Source organism: Neovison vison, chromosome 14, assembly GCF_020171115.1.
Source record: "Neovison vison isolate M4711 chromosome 14, ASM_NN_V1, whole genome shotgun sequence".
NCBI classification, from domain to species: domain Eukaryota; kingdom Metazoa; phylum Chordata; class Mammalia; order Carnivora; family Mustelidae; genus Neogale; species Neogale vison.
In genome coordinates, this window is record NC_058104.1 from 16,550,271 (window position 1) to 16,569,766 (window position 19,496).

General features: G+C 62.6%; 1 protein-coding gene across 1 annotated transcript; it reads right to left on the reverse strand.

Moving 5' to 3' along the window:
* Nucleotides 1-1,648: 1,648 nt before the first annotated feature.
* Nucleotides 1,649-17,496, reverse strand: LOC122896059 (basic proline-rich protein-like). The gene is made up of 11 exons (XM_044234001.1): nucleotides 17,473-17,496; nucleotides 16,325-16,753; nucleotides 15,318-15,378; nucleotides 14,595-14,891; nucleotides 12,932-13,173; nucleotides 11,673-11,921; nucleotides 10,162-10,234; nucleotides 9,439-9,735; nucleotides 5,737-6,037; nucleotides 2,827-3,049; nucleotides 1,649-1,864 (listed from the first exon to the last, which is right to left on the reverse strand). Exons 1-11 carry the CDS (start codon nucleotides 17,494-17,496, stop codon nucleotides 1,649-1,651), a joined length of 2,412 nt encoding a protein of 803 aa, XP_044089936.1.
* Between the last annotated feature and the right edge of the window lie 2,000 nt (nucleotides 17,497-19,496).

Genomic DNA, 19,496 nt, shown 5'->3' on the forward strand with positions numbered 1-19,496 from the left:
ACAGACACATAGACCAGTGGAACAGAGTAGAGAGCCCTGATATGGACCCTCAACTCTATGGTCAATTAATCTTCGACAAAACAGGAAAAAATATACAGTGGAAAAAAGACAGTCTCTTCAATAAATGGTGCTGGGAAAACTGGACAGCTATATGTAGAAGAATGAAACTCGACCATTCTCTTACACCGTACACAAAGATCAACTCTAAATGGATAAAAGATCTCAACGTGAGACAGGAATCCATCAGAATCTTAGAGGAGAACATAGGCAGTAATCTCTTTGATACCAGCCACAGCAACTTCTTTCAAGATACGTCTCCAAAGGCAAAGGAAACAAAAGCGAAAATAAACTTCTGGGACTTCATCAAAATCAAAAGCTTCTGCACAGCAAAGGAAACAGTCAAAAAAACAAAGAGGCAACCCACGGAATGGGAGAAGATATTTGCAAATGACAGTACAGACAAAAGGTTGATATCCAGGATCTATAATGAACTCCTCAAACTCAACCCACACGAAACAGACAAACACATCAAAAAATGGGCAGAAGATAGGAACAGACACTTCTCCAATCAAGACATACAAATGGCTATCAGACACATGAAAAAATGCTCATCATCATTAGCCCTCAGGGAGATTCAAATTAAAACCACATTGAGATATCACCTTACACCAGTTAGAATGGCCAAAATTAACAAAACAGGAAACAACATGTGTTGGAGAGGATGTGGAGAAAGGGGAACCCTCTTCCACTGTTGGTGGGAATGCAAGTTGGTGCAGCCTCTTTGGAGAACAGTGTGGAGATTCCTCAAGAAATTAAAAATAGAGCTTCCCTACGACCCTGCAATTGCACTCCTGGGTATTTACCCCAGATATACAGATGTCGTGAAAAGAAGGGCCATCTGTACCCCAATGTTTATAGCAGCAATGGCCACAGTCGCCAAACTATGGAAAGAACCAAGATGCCCTTCAATGGATGAATGGATAAGGAAGATGTGGTCCATATACACTATGGAGTATTATGCCTCCATCAGAAAGGACGAATATCCAACTTTTGTAGCAACATGGACGGGACTGGAAGAGATTATGCTGAGTGAAATCAGTCAAGCAGAGAGAGTCAATTATCATATGGTTTCACTCATTTGTGGAGCATAACCAATAGCATGGAGGACAAGGAGCGTTAGAGAGTAGTAGGGAATTTGGGTAAATTGGAAGGGGAGGTGAACCATGAGAGACTATGGACTCTGAAAAACAGTCTGAGGGGTTTGAAGTGGCGGGGGGGTGGGAGGTTGGGGTACCAGGTGGTGGGTGTTATAGAGGGCACAGCTTGCATGGAGCACTGGGTGTGGTGAAAAAATAATGAATACTGTTTTTCTGAAAATAAATAAATTGGGAGAAAAAAAAATGTAAGCCTTTCGGGGCACCTGGGTGGCTCAGTCCATTAAGCCCTGCCTTTGGCTCAGGTAATGATCCCAGAGACCCAGGATCGGAATCACGCCACACATGGGGCTCCTCATTCAACAGGGAGTCTGCTTCTCCCTCTGCCCCTCCTTCTGCTCATGCTCTCTCTCTCTCTCTCTCTCTCTCTCAGAAATAGTCTTTTAATTTTTTTTTAAAGATTTTAAGTCTTTCAGGGGCTGCTCCCTTGCCCATCACACGTGCAATGCACATTCGTGGGGACGTGGTGCTAAACGGTTCACTATCGACTGCTTCTGGCGGGCGGCGGCACTGGACAGCAGGAGGCTGGAGGCTGCGGCCGGCGAGTCGGGGCCGCCAAAGGCTGGACCACCAGACGCGGTTATAACTCTTACAAGAGCTGTTACAGCTCTTCCAGGCACCGTGACTGCCCTGCTCTCCGCCGCCGGAGCCTGGACCGCCAGACGCGGTTATAGCTCTTACAAGAGCTGTTACAGCTCTTCCAGTCACCCTGGACGCCCCTTCTCTCCGCCGACTCCACCACTCTCCGCCTACTCTCCTGAAGCAGCAGCCCCTGGACAGCCTGGCAGAGCAAACTTTATAGGGGAGGCTGAGCCCAGCCCCCACACAGGCAGCCAATTGAATTCCAATTTCCCCACTGGATATTCATATGCCTCACTGATTGGATGTCTCCACCCAGTCTGCCCCACCCTTACATTCAGGGTCCACAAGCAACTTCCTCTGGGAGGGGCAGACCCTTCCCAAACGACCGGTCAGACCTACCTCTTACGAAAAGGCGGGGACGATGATCCCAACAAGGTCACTTCCAAGAAGGCCACTCCGGACGAGGCCGCTCTAGATGACGCTGCTCCGCAGAGGAGTCCGCTCCATGATTGGAGTGGCTCCCAAGAAGAGGCCACTCACAAGATAAGGCCACTGCTCAATGAAGTTGCTCCCCGGACAAGGCTGCTCCCAAGAGGAGGCCGTTCTGTACAAGACCACTTCCTGGATGGGGCCACTCCCAATGACGAAGCAGCAACGATGACAGCAACAATGACGAGGCGGACAACCCGGATGACACAGACTCTGCTCCCCACGATGCTACTCTGACCAGGCTTGCACCCGGAGGAAGCCACCACTGCGGACAAGGCCACGTGTGGTTCGCCGTGGCGAGGCACTTTGCGGCGAGGCTGCTGGTGTCTAGGGGCCGTTGGCATCTCAGGGCTGCTTGCGCCTCGGGACTGCTGGCGTCTAGGGGCTGTAGGCGTAGGGACGGCCGACCGCTGGACCGCTGGCGTCCAGGGGCTGTAGGAGTTGGGACCGCTGACCGCTGGACCGCTGGAGTCTCGGCAGCTTGCGGGGCTGCTGAAGGCAGGGCCTCCGGAGGCTGCAGGCTGCAGGCGGCGGCTCGGGCCGCGGGAGGCGGGTCCACCGGAGGCGGGGCGTCAGGCGGCTTGAAGCTGCAGGCAGCGGCTTGGGGCCGCCGGAGGCGGTGCGGCCGTCGGCGGCTGGAAGCTACAAGCGGTGGCTCGGAGCTGCCGGAGGCCGGAGGCTGCGGGTGGCGGTTCGGGGCCGCTGGAGGCGGGGCCTCAGGCGGCGGCTGGAAGCTGCGGGCGGCGGCTGGGGTCCGCCGGAGGCTGGACCGCCAGTAGTGGTTATAGCTCTTACAAGAGCTGTTACAGCTCTTCTGTTCACCGTTGACTCCCCTGCTGTCCGCCGCCGCCGCCCGAGGCTGGACCGCCAGAGGCGGCTATAGCTCTTACAAGAGCTGTTACAGCTCTTCTCTTCACCGTTGACTCTCCTGCTGTCCGCCGCTGCCGCCGCCGCCGGAGGCTGGACCGCCAGAGGAGGCTATAGCTCTTACAAGAGCTGTTACAGCTCTTCTGTTCACCGTTGACTCCCCTGCTCTTTGCCGCCGCCGCCGCCGCCGCCGGAGGCCTCACCGCCAGAGGCGCTTATAGCCCTTACAAGAGCTGTTACAGCTCTTCTATTCACCGTTCACACCCCTGCTCTCCGCCGACCCTCCTGAAGCAGCAGCCCCTGGACAGCCTGACAGAGCAACCTTTATGGGGGTGGCTGAGCCCCGCCCCCACACAGGCAGCCAATTGAATTCCAATTTCCCCAGTGGATATACATACGCCTCACTGATTGGATGTCTCCACCCAGTCTGCCCCACCCTTACATTCAGGGTCCACAAGCAAGTTCCTCTAGGAGGGGCAGACCCTTCCCAAACGACCGGTCAGAGCTACCTCTTACGAAAAGGCGGTGACGATGATCCCAACAAGGTCACTTCCAAGAAAGGCCACTCCGGACGAGGCCGCTCTAGATGACGGTGCTCGGCAGGTGAGGCCGCTCCATGATTGGAGCCGCTCCCAAGAAGAGGCCACTGCTCAATGAAGTTGCTCCCCGGACAAGGCTGCTCCCAAGAGGAGGCCCTTCTGGACAAGACCACTTCCTGGATGGGGCCACTCCCAATGACGAAGCAGCAACGATGACAGCAACAATGACGAGGCGGACAACCCGGATGACACAGACTCTGCTCCCCACGATGCTACTCTGACCAGGCTTGCACCCGGAGGAAGCCACCACTGCGGACAAGGCCACGTGTGGTTCGCCGTGGCGAGGCACTTTGCGGCGAGGCTGCTGGTGTCTAGGGGCCGTTGGCATCTCAGGGCTGCTTGCGCCTCGGGACTGCTGGCGTCTAGGGGCTGTAGGCGTAGGGACGGCCGACCGCTGGACCGCTGGCGTCCAGGGGCTGTAGGAGTTGGGACCGCTGACCGCTGGACCGCTGGAGTCTCGGCAGCTTGCGGGGCTGCTGAAGGCAGGGCCTCCGGAGGCTGCAGGCTGCAGGCGGCGGCTCGGGCCGCGGGAGGCGGGTCCACCGGAGGCGGGGCGTCAGGCGGCTTGAAGCTGCAGGCAGCGGCTTGGGGCCGCCGGAGGCGGGGCGGCCGGTGGCGGCTGGAAGCTACAAGCGGTAGCTCGGAGCTGCCGGAGGCTGGAGGCTGCGGGCGGCGGCTGGGGTCCGCCGGAGGCTGGACCGCCAGTAGTGGTGATAGCTCTTACAAGAGCTGTTACAGCTCTTCTGTTCACCGTTGACTCCCCTGCTCTCCGCCGCCGCCGCCGCCCGAGGCTGGACCGCCACAGGCGGCTATAGCTCTTACAAGGGCTTTTACAGCTCTTCTATTCACCGTTGACTCCCCTGCTGTCCGCCGCCGCCGCCGGAGGCTGGACCGCCAGAGGCGGCTATAGCTCTTACAAGAGCTGTTACAGCTCTTCTCTTCACCGTTGACTCTCCTGCTGTCCGCCGCCGCCGCCGCCGCCGGAGGCTGGACCGCCAGAGGCGGCTATAGCTCTTACAAGAGCTGTTACAGCTCTTCTGTTCACCGTTGACTCCCCTGCTCTTTGCCGCCGCCGCCGGAGGCCTCACCGCTAGAGGCGCTTAGAGCCCTTACAAGAGCTGTTACAGCTCTTCTATTCACCGTTCACACCCCTGCTCTCCGCCGACCCTCCTGAAGCAGCAGCCCCTGGACAGCCTGACAGAGCAACCTTTATGGGGGTGGCTGAGCCCCGCCCCCACACAGGCAGCCAATTGAATTCCAATTTCCCCAGTGGATATACATACGCCTCACTGATTGGATGTCTCCACCCAGTCTACCCCACCCTTACATTCAGGGTCCACAAGCAAGTTCCTCTGGGAGGGGCAGACCCTTCCCAAACGACCGGTCAGACCTACCTCTTACGAAAAGGCGGGGACGATGATCCCAACAAGGTCACTTCCAAGAAGGCCACTCCAGACATGGCCGCTCTAGATGACGCTGCTCGGCAGGTGAGGCCGCTCCATGATTGGAGCCGCTCCCAAGAAGAGGCCACTGCTCAATGAAGTTGCTCCCCGGACAAGGCTGCTCCCAAGAGGAGGCCCTTCTGGACAAGACCACTTCCTGGATGGGGCCACTCCCAACGACGAAGCAGCAACGATGACAGCAACAATGACAAGGAGGACAACCCGGATGACACAGACTCTGCTCCCCACAATGCTACTCTGACCAGGCTTGCACCCGGAGGAAGCCACCGCTGCGGACAAGGCCACGTGTGGTTCGCCGTGGCGAGGCACTTTGCGGCGAGGCTGCTGGTGTCTAGGAGCCGTTGGCATCTCAGGGCTGCTTGCGCCTCGGGACTGCTGGCGTCTAGGGGCTGTAGGCGTAGGGACGGCCGACCGCTGGACCGCTGGCGTCCAGGGGCTGTAGGCGTTGGGACCGCTGACCGCTGAACCGCTGGGGTCTCGGCAGCTTGCGGGGCTGCTGAAGGCAGGGCCGCCGGAGGCTGCAGGCTGCAGGCGGCGGCTCGGGCCGCGGGAGGCGGGTCCACCGGAGGCGGGGCGTCAGGCGGCTTGAAGCTGCAGGCAGCGGCTTGGGGCCGCCGGAGGCGGTTCGGCCGTCGGCGGCTGGAAGCTACAAGCGGTGGCTCGGAGCTGCCGGAGGCTGGAGGCTGCGGGCGGCGGTTCGGGGCCGCTGGAGGCGGGGCCTCAGGCGGCGGCTGGAAGCTGCGGGCGGCGGTTCGGGGCCGCTGGAGGCGGGGCCTCAGGCGGCGGCTGGAAGCTGCGGGCGGCGGCTGGCGTCCGCCGGAGGCTGGACCGCCAGTAGTGGTGATAGCTCATACAAGAGCTGTTACAGCTCTTCTGTTCACCGTTGACTCCCCTGCTCTCCGCCGCCGCCGCCGCCCGAGGCTGGACCGCCACAGGCGGCTATAGCTCTTACAAGTGCTTTTACAGCTCTTCTATTCACCGTTGACTCCCCTGCTGTCCGCCGCCGCCGCCGGAGGCTGGACCGCCAGAGGCGGCTATAGCTCTTACAAGAGCTGTTACAGCTCTTCTCTTCACCGTTGACTCTCCTGCTGTCCGCCGCCGCCGCCGCCGCCGGAGGCTGGACCGCCAGAGGCGGCTATAGCTCTTAAAAGAGCTGTTACAGCTCTTCTGTTCACCGTTGACTCTCCTGCTGTCCGCCGCCGCCGCCGCCGCCGGAGGCTGGACCGCCAGAGGCGGCTATAGCTCTTACAAGAGCTGTTACAGCTCTTCTCTTCACCGTTGACTCTCCTGCTGTCCGCTGCCGCCGCCGCCGCCGCCGGAGGCTGGACCGGCAGAGGCGGCTATAGCTCATACAAGAGCTGTTACAGCTCTTCTCTTCACCGTTGACTCTCCTGCTGTCCGCCGCCGCCGCCGCCGCCGGAGGCTGGACCGCCAGAGGCGGCTATAGCTCTTACAAGAGCTGTTACAGCTCTTCTCTTCACCGTTGACTCTCCTGCTGTCCGCTGCCGCCGCCGCCGCCGCCGGAGGCTGGACCGGCAGAGGCGGCTATAGCTCATACAAGAGCTGTTACAGCTCTTCTCTTCACCGTTGACTCTCCTGCTGTCCGCCGCCGCCGCCGCCGCCGGAGGCTGGACCGCCAGAGGCGGCTATAGCTCTTACAAGAGCTGTTACAGCTCTTCTCTTCACCGTTGACTCTCCTGCTGTCCGCCGCCGCCGCCGCCGCCGGAGGCTGGACCGCCAGAGGCGGCTATAGCTCTTACAAGAGCTGTTACAGCTCTTCTGTTCACCGTTGACTCCCCTGCTCTTTGCCGCCGCTGCCGCCGCCGCCGGAGGCCTCACCGCTAGAGGCGCTTATAGCCCTTACAAGAGCTGTTACAGCTCTTCTATTCACCGTTCACTCCCCTGCTCTCCGCCGACCCTCCTGAAGCAGCAGCCCCTGGACAGCCTGACAGAGCAACCTTTTTGGGGGTGGCTGAGCCCCGCCCCCACACAGGCAGCCAATTGAATTCCAATTTCCCCAGGGGATATACATACGCCTCACTGATTGGATGTCTCCACCCAGTCTGCCCCACCCTTACATTCAGGGTCCACAAGCAAGTTCCTCTAGGAGGGGCAGACCCTTCCCAAACGACCGGTCAGAGCTACCTCTTACGAAAAGGCGGTGACGATGATCCCAACAAGGTCACTTCCAAGAAAGGCCACTCCGGACGAGGCCGCTCTAGATGACGGTGCTCGGCAGGTGAGGCCGCTCCATGATTGGAGCCGCTCCCAAGAAGAGGCCACTGCTCAATGAAGTTGCTCCCCGGACAAGGCTGCTCCCAAGAGGAGGCCCTTCTGGACAAGACCACTTCCTGGATGGGGCCACTCCCAATGACGAAGCAGCAACGATGACAGCAACAATGACGAGGCGGACAACCCGGATGACACAGACTCTGCTCCCCACGATGCTACTCTGACCAGGCTTGCACCCGGAGGAAGCCACCACTGCGGACAAGGCCACGTGTGGTTCGCCGTGGCGAGGCACTTTGCGGCGAGGCTGCTGGTGTCTAGGGGCCGTTGGCATCTCAGGGCTGCTTGCGCCTCGGGACTGCTGGCGTCTAGGGGCTGTAGGCGTAGGGACGGCCGACCGCTGGACCGCTGGCGTCCAGGGGCTGTAGGAGTTGGGACCGCTGACCGCTGGACCGCTGGAGTCTCGGCAGCTTGCGGGGCTGCTGAAGGCAGGGCCTCCGGAGGCTGCAGGCTGCAGGCGGCGGCTCGGGCCGCGGGAGGCGGGTCCACCGGAGGCGGGGCGTCAGGCGGCTTGAAGCTGCAGGCAGCGGCTTGGGGCCGCCAGAGGCGGGGCGGCCGGTGGCGGCTGGAAGCTACAAGCGGTAGCTCGGAGCTGCCGGAGGCTGGAGGCTGCGGGCGGCGGCTGGGGTCCGCCGGAGGCTGGACCGCCAGTAGTGGTGATAGCTCTTACAAGAGCTGTTACAGCTCTTCTGTTCACCGTTGACTCCCCTGCTCTCCGCCGCCGCCGCCGCCCGAGGCTGGACCGCCACAGGCGGCTATAGCTCTTACAAGGGCTTTTACAGCTCTTCTATTCACCGTTGACTCCCCTGCTGTCCGCCGCCGCCGCCGGAGGCTGGACCGCCAGAGGCGGCTATAGCTCTTACAAGAGCTGTTACAGCTCTTCTCTTCACCGTTGACTCTCCTGCTGTCCGCCGCCGCCGCCGCCGCCGGAGGCTGGACCGCCAGAGGCGGCTATAGCTCTTACAAGAGCTGTTACAGCTCTTCTGTTCACCGTTGACTCCCCTGCTCTTTGCCGCCGCCGCCGGAGGCCTCACCGCTAGAGGCGCTTAGAGCCCTTACAAGAGCTGTTACAGCTCTTCTATTCACCGTTCACACCCCTGCTCTCCGCCGACCCTCCTGAAGCAGCAGCCCCTGGACAGCCTGACAGAGCAACCTTTATGGGGGTGGCTGAGCCCCGCCCCCACACAGGCAGCCAATTGAATTCCAATTTCCCCAGTGGATATACATACGCCTCACTGATTGGATGTCTCCACCCAGTCTACCCCACCCTTACATTCAGGGTCCACAAGCAAGTTCCTCTGGGAGGGGCAGACCCTTCCCAAACGACCGGTCAGACCTACCTCTTACGAAAAGGCGGGGACGATGATCCCAACAAGGTCACTTCCAAGAAGGCCACTCCAGACATGGCCGCTCTAGATGACGCTGCTCGGCAGGTGAGGCCGCTCCATGATTGGAGCCGCTCCCAAGAAGAGGCCACTGCTCAATGAAGTTGCTCCCCGGACAAGGCTGCTCCCAAGAGGAGGCCCTTCTGGACAAGACCACTTCCTGGATGGGGCCACTCCCAACGACGAAGCAGCAACGATGACAGCAACAATGACAAGGAGGACAACCCGGATGACACAGACTCTGCTCCCCACAATGCTACTCTGACCAGGCTTGCACCCGGAGGAAGCCACCGCTGCGGACAAGGCCACGTGTGGTTCGCCGTGGCGAGGCACTTTGCGGCGAGGCTGCTGGTGTCTAGGAGCCGTTGGCATCTCAGGGCTGCTTGCGCCTCGGGACTGCTGGCGTCTAGGGGCTGTAGGCGTAGGGACGGCCGACCGCTGGACCGCTGGCGTCCAGGGGCTGTAGGCGTTGGGACCGCTGACCGCTGAACCGCTGGGGTCTCGGCAGCTTGCGGGGCTGCTGAAGGCAGGGCCGCCGGAGGCTGCAGGCTGCAGGCGGCGGCTCGGGCCGCGGGAGGCGGGTCCACCGGAGGCGGGGCGTCAGGCGGCTTGAAGCTGCAGGCAGCGGCTTGGGGCCGCCGGAGGCGGTTCGGCCGTCGGCGGCTGGAAGCTACAAGCGGTGGCTCGGAGCTGCCGGAGGCTGGAGGCTGCGGGCGGCGGTTCGGGGCCGCTGGAGGCGGGGCCTCAGGCGGCGGCTGGAAGCTGCGGGCGGCGGTTCGGGGCCGCTGGAGGCGGGGCCTCAGGCGGCGGCTGGAAGCTGCGGGCGGCGGCTGGCGTCCGCCGGAGGCTGGACCGCCAGTAGTGGTGATAGCTCATACAAGAGCTGTTACAGCTCTTCTGTTCACCGTTGACTCCCCTGCTCTCCGCCGCCGCCGCCGCCCGAGGCTGGACCGCCACAGGCGGCTATAGCTCTTACAAGTGCTTTTACAGCTCTTCTATTCACCGTTGACTCCCCTGCTGTCCGCCGCCGCCGCCGGAGGCTGGACCGCCAGAGGCGGCTATAGCTCTTACAAGAGCTGTTACAGCTCTTCTCTTCACCGTTGACTCTCCTGCTGTCCGCCGCCGCCGCCGCCGCCGGAGGCTGGACCGCCAGAGGCGGCTATAGCTCTTAAAAGAGCTGTTACAGCTCTTCTGTTCACCGTTGACTCTCCTGCTGTCCGCCGCCGCCGCCGCCGCCGGAGGCTGGACCGCCAGAGGCGGCTATAGCTCTTACAAGAGCTGTTACAGCTCTTCTCTTCACCGTTGACTCTCCTGCTGTCCGCTGCCGCCGCCGCCGCCGCCGGAGGCTGGACCGGCAGAGGCAGCTATAGCTCATACAAGAGCTGTTACAGCTCTTCTCTTCACCGTTGACTCTCCTGCTGTCCGCCGCCGCCGCCGCCGCCGGAGGCTGGACCGCCAGAGGCGGCTATAGCTCTTACAAGAGCTGTTACAGCTCTTCTCTTCACCGTTGACTCTCCTGCTGTCCGCTGCCGCCGCCGCCGCCGCCGGAGGCTGGACCGGCAGAGGCGGCTATAGCTCATACAAGAGCTGTTACAGCTCTTCTCTTCACCGTTGACTCTCCTGCTGTCCGCCGCCGCCGCCGCCGCCGGAGGCTGGACCGCCAGAGGCGGCTATAGCTCTTACAAGAGCTGTTACAGCTCTTCTCTTCACCGTTGACTCTCCTGCTGTCCGCCGCCGCCGCCGCCGCCGGAGGCTGGACCGCCAGAGGCGGCTATAGCTCTTACAAGAGCTGTTACAGCTCTTCTGTTCACCGTTGACTCCCCTGCTCTTTGCCGCCGCTGCCGCCGCCGCCGGAGGCCTCACCGCTAGAGGCGCTTATAGCCCTTACAAGAGCTGTTACAGCTCTTCTATTCACCGTTCACTCCCCTGCTCTCCGCCGACCCTCCTGAAGCAGCAGCCCCTGGACAGCCTGACAGAGCAACCTTTTTGGGGGTGGCTGAGCCCCGCCCCCACACAGGCAGCCAATTGAATTCCAATTTCCCCAGGGGATATACATACGCCTCACTGATTGGATGTCTCCACCCAGTCTGCCCCACCCTTACATTCAGGGTCCACAAGCAAGTTCCTCTGGGAGGGGCAGACCCTTCCCAAACGACCGGTCAGAGCTACCTCTTACGAAAAGGCGGTGACGATGATCCCAACAAGGTCACTTCCAAGAAAGGCCACTCCGGACGAGGCCGCTCTAGATGACGGTGCTCGGCAGGTGAGGCCGCTCCATGATTGGAGCCGCTCCCAAGAAGAGGCCACTGCTCAATGAAGTTGCTCCCCGGACAAGGCTGCTCCCAAGAGGAGGCCCTTCTGGACAAGACCACTTCCTGGATGGGGCCACTCCCAACGACGAAGCAGCAACGTTGACAGCAACAATGACAAGGAGGACAACCCGGAAGACACAGACTCTGCTCCCCACGATGCTACTCTGACCAGGCTTGCACCCGGAGGAAGCCACCGCTGCGGACAAGGCCACGTGTGGTTCACCGTGGCGAGGCACTTTGCGGCGAGGCTGCTGGTGTCTAGGAGCCGTTGGCATCTCAGGGCTGCTTGCGCCTCAGGACTGCTGGCGTCTAGGGGCTGTAGGCGTAGGGACGGCCGACCGCTGGACCGCTGGCGTCCAGGGGCTGTAGGCGTTGGGACCGCTGACCGCTGGACCTCTGGGGTCTCGGCAGCTTGCGGGGCTGCTGAAGGCAGGGCCGCCGGGGGCTGCAGGCTGCAGGCGGCGGCTCGGGCCGCGGGAGGCGGGTCCACCGGAGGCGGGGCGTCAGGCAGCTTGAAGCTGCAGGCAGCGGCTTGGGGCCGCCGGAGGCGGGGCGGCCGGCGGCGGCTGGAAGCTACAAGCGGTAGCTCGGAGCTGCCGGAGGCTGGAGGCTGCGGGCGGCGGTTCGGGGCCGCTGGAGGCGGGGCCTCAGGCGGCGGCTGGAAGCTGCGGGCGGCGGCTGGGGTCCGCCGGAGGCTGGACCGCCAGTAGTGGTGATAGCTCTTACAAGAGCTGTTACAGCTCTTCTGTTCACCGTTGACTCCCCTGCTCTCCGCCGCCGCCGCCGCCCGAGGCTGGACCGCCACAGGCGGCTATAGCTCTTACAAGGGCTTTTACAGCTCTTCTATTCACCGTTGACTCCCCTGCTGTCCGCCGCCGCCGCCGGAGGCTGGACCGCCAGAGGCGGCTATAGCTCTTACAAGAGCTGTTACAGCTCTTCTCTTCACCGTTGACTCTCCTGCTGTCCGCCGCCGCCGCCGCCGCCGCCGGAGGCTGGACCGCCAGAGGCGGCTATAGCTCTTACAAGAGCTGTTACAGCTCTTCTGTTCACCGTTGACTCCCCTGCTCTTTGCCGCCGCCGCCGCCGCCGCCGGAGGCCTCACCGCTAGAGGCGCTTATAGCCCTTACAAGAGCTGTTACAGCTCTTCTATTGACCGTTCACTCCCCTGCTCTCCGCCGACCCTCCTGAAGCAGCAGCCCCTGGACAGCCTGACAGAGCAACCTTTTTGGGGGTGGCTGAGCCCCGCCCCCACACAGGCAGCCAATTGAATTCCAATTTCCCCAGGGGATATACATACGCCTCACTGATTGGATGTCTCCACCCAGTCTGCCCCACCCTTACATTCAGGGTCCACAAGCAAGTTCCTCTGGGAGGGGCAGACCCTTCCCAAACGACCGGTCAGAGCTACCTCTTACGAAAAGGCGGTGACTATGATCCCAACAAGGTCACTTCCAAGAAAGGCCACTCCGGACGAGGCCGCTCTAGATGACGGTGCTCGGCAGGTGAGGCCGCTCCATGATTGGAGCCGCTCCCAAGAAGAGGCCACTGCTCAATGAAGTTGCTCCCCGGACAAGGCTGCTCCCAAGAGGAGGCCCTTCTGGACAAGACCACTTCCTGGATGGGGCCACTCCCAACGACGAAGCAGCAACGTTGACAGCAACAATGACAAGGAGGACAACCCGGAAGACACAGACTCTGCTCCCCACGATGCTACTCTGACCAGGCTTGCACCCGGAGGAAGCCACCACTGCGGTTAGGCCACGTGTGGTTCGCCGTGGCGAGGCACTTTGCGGCGAGGCTGCTGGTGTCTAGGAGCCGTTGGCATCTCCGGGCTGCTTGCGCCTCAGGACGGCTGGCGTCTAGGGGCTGTAGGCGTAGGGACGGCCGACCGCTGGACCGCTGGTGTCCAGGGGCTGTAGGCGTTGGGACCGCTGACCGCTGGACCTCTGGGGTCTCGGCAGCTTGCGGGGCTGCTGAAGGCAGGGCCGCCGGAGGCTGCAGGCTGCAGGCGGCGGCTCGGGCCGCGGGAGGCGGGTCCACCGGAGGCGGGGCGTCAGGCAGCTTGAAGCTGCAGGCAGCGGCTTGGGGCCGCCGGAGGCGGGGCGGCCGGCGGCGGCTGGAAGCTACAAGCGGTGGCTCGGAGCTGCCGGAGGCTGGAGGCTGCGGGCGGCGGCTGGGGTCCGCCGGAGGCTGGACCGCCAGTAGTGGTGATAGCTCTTAGAAGAGCTGTTACAGCTCTTCTGTTCACCGTTGACTCCCCTGCTCTCCGCCGCCGCCGCCGCCGCCGGAGGCTGGACCGCCAGAGGCGGCTATAGCTCTTACAAGAGCTGTTACAGCTCTTCTCTTCACCGTTGACTCTCCTGCTGTCCGCCGCCGCCGCCGCCGCCGGAGGCTGGACCGCCAGAGGCGGCCATAGCTCTTACAAGAGCTGTTACAGCTCTTCTGTTCACCGTTGACTCCCCTGCTCTTTGCCGCCGCCGCCGGAGGCCTCACCGCTAGAGGCGCTTAGAGCCCTTACAAGAGCTGTTACAGCTCTTCTATTCACCGTTCACACCCCTGCTCTCCGCCGACCCTCCTGAAGCAGCAGCCCCTGGACAGCCTGACAGAGCAACCTTTATGGGGGTGGCTGAGCCCCGCCCCCACACAGGCAGCCAATTGAATTCCAATTTCCCCAGTGGATATACATACGCCTCACTGATTGGATGTCTCCACCCAGTCTACCCCACCCTTACATTCAGGGTCCACAAGCAAGTTCCTCTGGGAGGGGCAGACCCTTCCCAAACGACCGGTCAGACCTACCTTTTACGAAAAGGCGGGGACGATGATCCCAACAAGGTCACTTCCAAGAAGGCCACTCCGGACGAGGCCGCTCTAGATGACGCTGCTCGGCAGGTGAGGCCGCTCCATGATTGGAGCCGCTCCCAAGAAGAGGCCACTGCTCAATGAAGTTGCTCCCCGGACAAGGCTGCTCCCAAGAGGAGGCCCTTCTGGACAAGACCACTTCCTGGATGGGGCCACTCCCAACGACGAAGCAGCAACGATGACAGCAACAATGACAAGGAGGACAACCCGGATGACACAGACTCTGCTCCCCACAATGCTACTCTGACCAGGCTTGCACCCGGAGGAAGCCACCGCTGCGGACAAGGCCACGTGTGGTTCGCCGTGGCGAGGCACTTTGCGGCGAGGCTGCTGGTGTCTAGGAGCCGTTGGCATCTCAGGGCTGCTTGCGCCTCGGGACTGCTGGCGTCTAGGGGCTGTAGGCGTAGGGACGGCCGACCGCTGGACCGCTGGCGTCCAGGGGCTGTAGGCGTTGGGACCGCTGACCGCTGAACCGCTGGGGTCTCGGCAGCTTGCGGGGCTGCTGAAGGCAGGGCCGCCGGAGGCTGCAGGCTGCAGGCGGCGGCTCGGGCCGCGGGAGGCGGGTCCACCGGAGGCGGGGCGTCAGGCGGCTTGAAGCTGCAGGCAGCGGCTTGGGGCCGCCGGAGGCGGTTCGGCCGTCGGCGGCTGGAAGCTACAAGCGGTGGCTCGGAGCTGCCGGAGGCTGGAGGCTGCGGGCGGCGGTTCGGGGCCGCTGGAGGCGGGGCCTCAGGCGGCGGCTGGAAGCTGCGGGCGGCGGTTCGGGGCCGCTGGAGGCGGGGCCTCAGGCGGCGGCTGGAAGCTGCGGGCGGCGGCTGGCGTCCGCCGGAGGCTGGACCGCCAGTAGTGGTGATAGCTCATACAAGAGCTGTTACAGCTCTTCTGTTCACCGTTGACTCCCCTGCTCTCCGCCGCCGCCGCCGCCCGAGGCTGGACCGCCACAGGCGGCTATAGCTCTTACAAGTGCTTTTACAGCTCTTCTATTCACCGTTGACTCCCCTGCTGTCCGCCGCCGCCGCCGGAGGCTGGACCGCCAGAGGCGGCTATAGCTCTTACAAGAGCTGTTACAGCTCTTCTCTTCACCGTTGACTCTCCTGCTGTCCGCCGCCGCCGCCGCCGCCGGAGGCTGGACCGCCAGAGGCGGCTATAGCTCTTAAAAGAGCTGTTACAGCTCTTCTGTTCACCGTTGACTCTCCTGCTGTCCGCCGCCGCCGCCGCCGCCGGAGGCTGGACCGCCAGAGGCGGCTATAGCTCTTACAAGAGCTGTTACAGCTCTTCTCTTCACCGTTGACTCTCCTGCTGTCCGCCGCCGCCGGAGGCTGGACCGCCAGAGGCGGCTATAGCTCTTACAAGAGCTGTTACAGCTCTTCTCTTCACCGTTGACTCTCCTGCTGTCCGCTGCCGCCGCCGCCGCCGCCGGAGGCTGGACCGGCAGAGGCGGCTATAGCTCTTACAAGAGCTGTTACAGCTCTTCTGTTCACCGTTGACTCCCCTGCTCTTTGCCGCCGCCGCCGGAGGCCTCACCGCTAGAGGCGCTTAGAGCCCTTACAAGAGCTGTTACAGCTCTTCTATTCACCGTTCACACCCCTGCTCTCCGCCGACCCTCCTGAAGCAGCAGCCCCTGGACAGCCTGACAGAGCAACCTTTATGGGGGTGGCTGAGCCCCGCCCCCACACAGGCAGCCAATTGAATTCCAATTTCCCCAGTGGATATACATACGCCTCACTGATTGGATGTCTCCACCCAGTCTGCCCCACCCTTACATTCAGGGTCCACAAGCAAGTTCCTCTGGGAGGGGCAGACCCTTCCCAAACGACCGGTCAGAGCTACCTCTTACGAAAAGGCGGTGACGATGATCCCAACAAGGTCATTTCCAAGAAAGGCCACTCCGGACGAGGCCGCTCTAGATGACGGTGCTCGGCAGGTAAGGCCGCTCCATGATTGGAGCCGCTCCCAAGAAGAGGCCACTGCTCAATGAAGTTGCTCCCCGGACAAGGCTGCTCCCAAGAGGAGGCCCTTCTGGACAAGACCACTTCCTGGATGGGGCCACTCCCAACGACGAAGCAGCAACGATGACAGCAACAATGACAAGGAGGACAACCCGGAAGACACAGACTCTGCTCCCCACGATGCTACTCTGACCAGGCTTGCACCCGGAGGAAGCCACCGCTGCGGACAAGGGCACGTGTGGTTCGCCGTGGCGAGGCACTTTGCGGCGAGGCTGCTGGTGTCTAGGAGCCGTTGGCATCTCAGGGCTGCTTGCGCCTCAGGACTGCTGGCGTCTAGGGGCTGTAGGCGTAGGGACGGCCGACCGCTGGACCGCTGGTGTCCAGGGGCTGTAGGCGTTGGGACCGCTGACCGCTGGACCCCTGGGGTCTCGGCAGCTTGCGGGGCTGCTGAAGGCAGGGCCGCCGGAGGCTGCAGGCTGCAGGCGTCGGCTCGGGCCGCGGGAGGTTGGTCCACCGGAGGCGGGGCGTCAGGCGGCTTGAAGCTGCAGGCAGGGGCTTGGGGCCGCCGGAGGCGGTGCGGCCGTCGGCGGCTGGAAGCTACAAGCGGTGGCTCGGAGCTGCCGGAGGCTGGCGGCTGCGGGCGGCGGTTCGGGGCCGCTGGAGGCGGGGCCTCAGGCGGCGGCTGGAAGCTGCAGGCGGCGGCTGGGGTCCACCGGAGGCTGGACCGCCAGTAGTGGTGATAGCTCTTACAAGAGCTGTTACAGCTCTTCTGTTCACCGTTGAGTCCCCTGCTCTCCGCCGCCGCCGCCGCCGCCCGATGCTGGACCGCCACAGGCGGCTATAGCTCTTACAAGGGCTTTTACAGCTCTTCTCTTCACCGTTGACTCCCCTGCTGTCCGCCGCCGCCGCCGGAGGCTGGACCGCCAGAGGCGGCTATAGCTCTTACAAGAGCTGTTACAGCTCTTCTCTTCACCGTTGACTCTCCTGCTGTCCGCCGCCGCCGCCGCCGCCGGAGGCTGGACCGCCAGAGGCGGCTATAGCTCTTACAAGAGCTGTTACAGCTCTTCTGTTCACCGTTGACTCCCCTGCTCTTTGCCGCCGCCGCCGGAGGCCTCACCGCTAGAGGCGCTTAGAGCCCTTACAAGAGCTGTTACAGCTCTTCTATTCACCGTTCACACCCCTGCTCTCCGCCGACCCTCCTGAAGCAGCAGCCCCTGGACAGCCTGACAGAGCAACCTTTATGGGGGTGGCTGAGCCCCGCCCCCACACAGGCAGCCAATTGAATTCCAATTTCCCCAGTGGATATACATACGCCTCACTGATTGGATGTCTCCACCCAGTCTACCCCACCCTTACATTCAGGGTCCACAAGCAAGTTCCTCTGGGAGGGGCAGACCCTTCCCAAACGACCGGTCAGACCTACCTCTTACGAAAAGGCGGGGACGATGATCCCAACAAGGTCACTTCCAAGAAGGCCACTCCAGACATGGCCGCTCTAGATGATGCTGCTCGGCAGGTGAGGCCGCTCCATGATTGGAGCCGCTCCCAAGAAGAGGCCACTGCTCAATGAAGTTGCTCCCCGGACAAGGCTGCTCCCAAGAGGAGGCCCTTCTGGACAAGACCACTTCCTGGATGGGGCCACTCCCAACGACGAAGCAGCAACGATGACAGCAACAATGACAAGGAGGACAACCCGGATGACACAGACTCTGCTCCCCACAATGCTACTCTGACCAGGCTTGCACCCGGAGGAAGCCACCGCTGCGGACAAGGCCACGTGTGGTTCGCCGTGGCGAGGCACTTTGCGGCGAGGCTGCTGGTGTCTAGGAGCCGTTGGCATCTCAGGGCTGCTTGCGCCTCGGGACTGCTGGCGTCTAGGGGCTGTAGGCGTAGGGACGGCCGACCGCTGGACCGCTGGCGTCCAGGGGCTGTAGGCGTTGGGACCGCTGACCGCTGGACCCCTGGGGTCTCGGCAGCTTGCGGGGCTGCTGAAGGCAGGGCCGCCGGAGGCTGCAGGCTGCAGGCTGCAGGCGGCGGCTCCGGGCCGCGGGAGGCGGGTCCACCGGAGGCGGGGCGTCAGGCGGCTTGAAGCTGCAGGCAGCGGCTTGGGGCCGCCGGAGGCGGTTCGGCCGTCGGCGGCTGGAAGCTACAAGCGGTGGCTCGGAGCTGCCGGAGGCTGGAGGCTGCGGGCGGCGGTTCGGGGCCGCTGGAGGCGGGGCCTCAGATGGCGGCTGGAAGCTGCGGGCGGCGGCTGGGGTCCGCCGGAGGCTGGACCGCCAGTAGTGGTGATAGCTCTTACAAGAGCTGTTACAGCTCTTCTGTTCACCGTTGACTCCCCTGCTCTCCGCTGCCGCCGCCGCCGCCCGAGGCTGGACCGCCACAGGCGGCTATAGCTCTTACAAATGCTTTTACAGCTCTTCTCTTCACCGTTGACTCCCCTGCTGTCCGCCGCCGCCGCCGGAGGCTGGACCGCCAGAGGCGGCTATAGCTCTTACAAGAGCTGTTACAGCTCTTCTCTTCACCGTTGACTCTCCTGCTGTCCGCCGCCGCCGCCGCCGCCGGAGGCTGGACCGCCAGAGGCGGCTATAGCTCTTACAAGAGCTGTTACAGCTCTTCTGTTCACCGTTGACTCCCCTGCTCTTTGCCGCCGCCGCCGCCGCCGCCGGAGGCCTCACCGCCAGAGGCGCTTAGAGTCCTTACAAGAGCTGTTACAGCTCTTCTATTCACCGTTCACACCCCTGCTCTCCGCTGACCCTCCTGAAGCAGCAGCCCCTGGACAGCCTGACAGAGCAACCTTTATGGGGGTGGCTGAGCCCCGCCCCCACACAGGCAGCCAATTGAATTCCAATTTCCCCAGTGGATATACATACGCCTCACTGATTGGATGTCTCCACCCAGTCTACCCCACCCTTACATTCAGGGTCCACAAGCAAGTTCCTCTGGGAGGGGCAGACCCTTCCCAAACGACCGGTCAGACCTACCTCTTACGAAAAGGCGGGGACGATGATCCCAACAAGGTCACTTCCAAGAAGGCCACTCCGGACGAGGCCGCTCTAGATGACGCTGCTCGGCAGGTGAGGCCGCTCCATGATTGGAACCGCTCCCAAGAAGAGGCCACTGCTCAATGAAGTTGCTCCCCGGACAAGGCTGCTCCCAAGAGGAGGCCCTTCTGGACAAGACCACTTCCTGGATGGGGCCACTCCCAACGACGAAGCAGCAACGATGACAGCAACAATGACGAGGCGGACAACCCGGATGACACAGACTCTGCTCCCCACGATGCTACTCTGACCAGGCTTGCACCCGGAGGAAGCCACCGCTGCGGACAAGGCCACGTGTGGTTCGGGGTGGCGAGGCACTTTGCGGCGAGGCTGCTGGTGTCTAGGGGCCGTTTGCATCTCAGGGCTGCTTGCGCCTTGGGACTGCTGGCGTCTAGGGGCTGTAGGCGTAGGGACGGCCGACCGCTGGACCGCTGGCGTCCAGGGGCT